The sequence below is a fragment of the Carassius gibelio genome, chromosome B5, assembly GCF_023724105.1.
Source record: "Carassius gibelio isolate Cgi1373 ecotype wild population from Czech Republic chromosome B5, carGib1.2-hapl.c, whole genome shotgun sequence".
Lineage (NCBI taxonomy): Eukaryota > Metazoa > Chordata > Actinopteri > Cypriniformes > Cyprinidae > Carassius > Carassius gibelio.
In genome coordinates, this window is record NC_068400.1 from 23,897,581 (window position 1) to 23,903,580 (window position 6,000).

Here is a 6,000-nt window from a genome sequence, read left to right on the forward strand (position 1 = left end):
CGATATCTCCTGTGTTCTCATAAGATTCTCTGGGCAGTGGCCTTCTCTGTAAAGCAAAAGAGACAAGTATTAGTGTCGCAGAACTGTGTGGCTTTAACATCTCGACAATTGACAAACTCACCTGTATTTCACCGAAATGAACTCCACAGAACCTACACCTGAAATTAACTCCTACTCACCTCTCACGAACTCTTGTTTAAATAAAGACACTGTGTTGAATTCAATTACCTTTGTCTCCAGTGTACATCCTGACAGAAGGCTTGACCAAAACCAACATGAATTCAGCACAGCCCGAGGACGGCACTTCTGCAAACACCGCTCCAACACTGGTGTACCTCGCGAACACAATCTCTCGACCAGCGCCCTTCTATGGCTGGGAAGAGAACTGCAATGGATTTCTGTTACAATGCACTCTTGCACTGGAGCAACACGCACATCAGTACCCCACTGAAAGGTCAAAGATATCATTCATTATCCAGCAGTTATCCGGGGCTGCTCTGAGATGGGCAGAAGCACTGTGGTTTCAGGAGACAGCGGTCACCTCATCGTTTCAGAGTTTCATCAGTTACTTCAAAGAAGTGTTTAGGCGTCCGGAAGGAGACTCTTCGGTCAGCGAGCAGTTGTTGCATCTACGTCAAGGAAAGAAATCTGTGTCTGAATATTCTCTAGAATTCCAAACTCTGGCCTCAGCGAGCGTATGGAACGAGAAAGCATTGCTGACGGTTTACTGGGAAAGGTTAAATCCCGCACTACGGTTAAAGCTTGCCATCTATGACAATAATCTGGAGTTAGAAAAATTAATGCAGCAAGCCCACCGAGTTCATCTGAGATCCCAGTCATGTTACCGTGAAACTCACGCCCCAGCTCCTGTTACTCATCAGCCACTACCTGAAAAAATTCATGAGTCGCAGCCTGAACGGATGCAGGTAGAAACTAAAAGACTGACACCTGCAGAACGAAACTGCAGACGAGAGCTCAAATTATGCCTTTACTGTGGAAATGAAAACCACTTCATAAGAACCTGTCCATCTCGTCCTCCGCGGGTAATGGTGAGTTCAGTTCTTCCTCTACCCTCTGTATCAACCCCACTAACTATTTGTGTGACTCTGAGGTTCCGAGATCTCGACATTGCAGCCACTGCCATGGTTGACTCCGGATCGGCCGGCAACTTAATTTCGGGGAAACTCGTCAAGTCACACAACCTCCGAAAAACCCGAACCTCGAAACCGTGTTCAATCTACGCAGTGACGGGCGAGATGATCAACAACCAGGGATATGTGACATCACAAATCACACCCCTCACTCTCAGTGTAAAGAATACCCATCATGAGCCATTCACTCCTTTTTCTCACTAACAGCCAAGCTGAGATAATCCTAGGTCGCCCTTGGTTAATACAACATCAACCCTCAATGGATTGGGCTACCGGGAAAATTCTGAGCTGGGGCTGCGATTGTTCAAAACCTAACCATTTACATTCCCCTAGTGGCAAACCCGACTCCATGTTCATGAACTCTACGTTAGAGTTGGGGTACTCGAACTCGGACTCGGACTCGAGTCCGGACTCGAGTCCAATTTTGAATGAACTCGGACTTGTCACGCACTCGGTTGAATTTGTACTCGGACTTGACACGGACTTGAACATTTTGGACTCGGAAAATATTCGAGTCGAGTCGCAGTCGAGTCCACGTCATGTGTAACAATAAAACCAGCATAAAATTGAGATGTGAAATTAATTAATGTCTCCCCGTCTGTCATTTTACTGCACCACACCGGCAGGCAGCAGTAGCATATGATCCAATGCTTGCAGACGACACACGCACATCAATCACTGGCTATCAATGTGTGGCTAGGAAGATGTCTTCAAAGTCAGCGATAATTTGTTTTGCTTACGAAAATCATAAAGAATTTATTTGCAAGACATCCGGTAAAAAGAAGCACTCTGCGGATTGCAAATTTTGCAAAACAAATCTTACTGATGTTTCTGGCACGACTTCAAACTTCTACCGACATGTTCAGAGAAAACATAAAGAAAGGTAAGTTGCTTATTATAACTTTTATACCGATTTAAATCCAAATAACATTGTTAGGGCTGGGCGATATGACGCGTCTGTGCGCGCACAAACTTAAATCATGCAGACAGAAATGAGGCCGCCCTCAATGTGCATCATCACTGATGAATTATCAAATGGTTTTACACTTGCACGGTCAAATAAATTCACACACATCATGTCAAAATGTAAGTTTGGCCGAGTATTCATGTAAACAGTCGGTTATCTACATTGGTGTCTTAAGTGAATGTAAACAAAAAGTTGGGAAAAATCGTCAATATCAGTCAAATAAATCTGTTGCCATAATGTTAACAAAATCACTCACTCACTCTACTGATAAATAACTTATTAAATGTAGTGAAATTCAATGTGCATGTCATGTGTTATTTTACATTTAATTGATTTATTTAATTTCAGTAGTATTTACTCTTACTACTATTTGGACCTACTTGAGAAAACAATAATTGTGAAATAAGATTTTAGTATCGCCCACCCCTAAACATTAGCATTCGGTGATTCCAGTCTTTAATTTAACAAAATGTTAAATATAATTCTTAATGTGGGAAATAACATAAACCCTGCTGATTGAGATTTGTTTTTTACATTTTAGTAAGGAAATTAACATATCACAACAGAAATGCAGGGACTGTAAATATAATCCTTTTAAATTTAAAATGATTTGCTCTTAATTTAATGTAATTATTTTCTATCAGTTACTTAATGTGATCTGAATTGCAATAACTAGTATTGTTAAAGTTTTCTATTTTTTTCCCCAGAATAAGAGAGTACCAAAGACAGCAAAAACAACCAACAGATTCTGCACAGCCCAGCATTGCAGGATTTGTAAGACCAGACTTGACCAAACAAGCAGTGCAACTTTATGATGCAAGTTCCCCAAGACAACAAGAAATTAATAATGCCATAATTAAGGATCTCCTCATTGGCTGCACTTTACCTCTATCAATTGTTGAAAATCAGCATTTCAGGCATTTCTTGAAAGTAATGGACAACAAATATACTCCCATTGCAAGAAAAACAATCACTGAAAAACACATTCCTTTGTTGGTTGATCAGGTGAAAGATTCAATTAAAAGGAAGCTCCAGACCCAATCATCTGTGTCCATAACTGCTGATATATGGTCTGATCGAACCATGCGGTCCTTCTTCGGTGTTACAGCCCATGGATTAAACCAAGATGGAAATCAGCTGGAATCCTTTCTTTTAGACTGTAGGAGGTTTTGTGGGAGACACAGTGGAGACAACATAGCTATGGCATTTGACGAGATCATTGATGAATATAACATAGCAAGTAAAGTCAGGTACATTATAACTGATAATGCAGCCAATATGAAGTGTGCATTCAAAGTCAAGCTACCACAGGAAGAGCAGCACAGTGATGGCAGTGATGCAGAAGAGGAAAATTTAGATGATGAGAGTCTTTGGGAGGATGTGACCTGGGAAGACGAGACTATCATGGTCAGAACAAGACAAAGGCTGTCATGTTTTGCACATTCTCTGCAATTAGTTGTACATGATGGAATGAAAGAAGCCAAGGCCTTTTCTTCAGCACTTGCCAAAATGTCAAAATTAACCTCATTACTTCACACAAGTACTACATTTAAAGAACGATTTGAGGCTACATTTGGGACAGATAGATCAATTCCTGCAGCTACATCCACACGCTGGAACAGTACATTCAAGCAGCTACAGGCCCTTACAGCACTTGACCATAGGGATCTCACACAAATTTGCAGTTCAGACTTTCAACATGTTCTTTTTTCAGTTCGTGAATGGAATCAACTGAAGGATTTAGTTTCTGTTCTCTTTCCTTTTGCGGAAGCAACAGACCTTACAGAGGGTGAGAAAATGGTCACTATTAGTATGGTGGTCCCCACTGTACTTGATTTAAACACTCATCTGCTCCAAATCTCAGAGTCACGAAGCCATTGCCGGCCACTAGCCACAGCCCTTCGGCAATCACTTTTAAAGAGATTCTCTGGGATCTTTGTGAGAACCAAAATGGTTGAGCAAACTGGGAAAGAGGACCAGTTCAACCATAATGTCTATTTCTTGGCAACAATGCTTGATCCTCAGTTTGGCTTGAACTGGGTTGATCTAGATGTAACCAACAATGAGAGTACAGATTCGGTGAAGAAATTCAGAGAGGATCTGAAAAGAACACTTATAGGTAATTCATTTTATTTGCTTTAATAACCTAAAAATGATATGTCTGCATTTTATTCTGAAGCAAACTTCTTATTTGTTAACTATATACTCTGTATACTGCAGAGCATAAAAATATGCAGTAGGCATACAATAATGGTCCTTAGGTCCCTAAATCCAAATGCATTTTAACGTGTGTTATTTGTGCATGTTTCTTATTTTTCAGATACTTTGACTGCAGAAGTTGAGGTCATAGCGGATGGAGACATGTTGCATTCTGGAGGTGATGCTGATGAAACCACAGATTCTCCTCCTGGCAAATGCCCACGACTTCTAGCTCGCTACCGAGCCCACAAGCACCTGAGCCACTCAGCTAAGGATGCATGCATTTCAACTCAGATACACAAGTACTTTGATGCCATTCAAGACACAGACACAAATACAGCACTTGAATTTTGGTCGACAAACAGGGAGAGATTCCCACAGCTTTACTCTCTGGCTGTAAAAGTGCTGTCTATTCCAGCATCCTCTGCACCAGTAGAGCGTGTCTTTAGCAAAGGGGGCCTCATCATGAGACCACATCGTGCACGCTTAACTCATAAAATGGTCACAGCTCTTGTATTTTTGAAAAGCAATATGGCCCTGGTTTAGTGCTTGACTGTGCACTATAGTGCATTTCATGTTCAGTGTTCATTACAACTCGACCAAGAGAGACCAGAGCTGTGTTCAGAAAGGAGTTTGTTGTTGATTAAGCACCGTAATAAAGCTTTAAGTTTGTTATGACTAGCTGATAGATTTAAACTCTAGTCTAAGTATTTCCTCAGCCTATTTAAATGTGGGGGAGAAGCATTAAATAACAACAATATTTAGGACAATATAGTGTGATACAAAAATAAAAAAGGTTCATTTGTATTTTCATGCACTTGAAATACAATAAAAGTTCTATACTGTATGTACCCTTCTTTTCTTTGAAACCTTTTTTGATAGGAAACTAGTTCCGTTGACATAAAATAACGGTGAAGTTTTCATTACCCCAGCTGGGCACTACGATTATCTGGTAATGCCATACGGTCTAGTAAACGCCCCCTCCATGTACCAAAGTTTAATGGATGAGGTCCTCAGAGAGCTCCTGAACCGGTTTGCCCTTGTCTACATTGACGACATACTAATTTTCTCTCGCAACGAAAGTGAACACCAGCATCACGTTACCCAAGTACTCCATCGACTCCGAGAGTTCTCCCTGTTTGTGAAAGCAGAGAAATGCGTCTTTCACCAGACCTCTATTGAATTCCTAGCTACCACATCAGTGCAAGAGGGGTAAAAATGGATGACCATAATACACAAGCAATCACTTCCTGGCCTACTCCCAAGTCCATGAAAGAGCTCCAGAGGTTCCTGGGCTTCGCAAACTTTTATCGCCGGTTCATTGATCAGTACAGTATGATTACCACCCCATTGACATCTCTATTCAAGGGTAAGCCGAAAACACTCCAATGGACTCCAGAAGCTGAACAGGCCTTCCAGACACCGAAGACCACCTTCACGAAGGCCCCTTTGCTGCAGCACCCAGATCCACAGAAAAAAATTATTGTGGATGTGGACGCCTCTACAACAGGCGTGGGAGCCATCCTGTCCCAGTACTCTGAACATGAATCTAAACCCATGCCTTGTGCATTCTTCTCGAGAAAACTTTCTCCAGCCGAGAGAAACTATGACATTGTCAATCGAGAACTACTTGCTGTGAAACTTGCCCTTGAAGAATGGAGGTACTGGTTGGAAGGAGCCCGA

The 6,000-nt window shown here is 41.5% G+C and overlaps 1 protein-coding gene across 1 annotated transcript; it reads left to right on the top strand.

Moving 5' to 3' along the window:
• Positions 1-1,833: 1,833 nt before the first annotated feature.
• Positions 1,834-5,066, top strand: LOC127958582 (uncharacterized). Its single transcript, XM_052557474.1, has 2 exons — positions 1,834-4,237; positions 4,439-5,066. Exons 1-2 carry the CDS (start codon positions 3,052-3,054, stop codon positions 4,861-4,863), a joined length of 1,611 nt encoding a protein of 536 aa, XP_052413434.1. The 5' UTR covers positions 1,834-3,051; the 3' UTR covers positions 4,864-5,066.
• Positions 5,067-6,000: the final 934 nt, after the last annotated feature.

Excerpts from the sequence above, each read along its gene's own strand:
- LOC127958582 (XM_052557474.1), top strand. The coding sequence starts at position 3,052 with ATGGACAACAAATATACTCCCATTGCAAGAAAAACAATCACTGAAAAA. Across the intron at positions 4,238-4,438 it reads TCTGAAAAGAACACTTATAG|ATACTTTGACTGCAGAAGTT; the intron begins GTAATTCATTTT and ends CTTATTTTTCAG.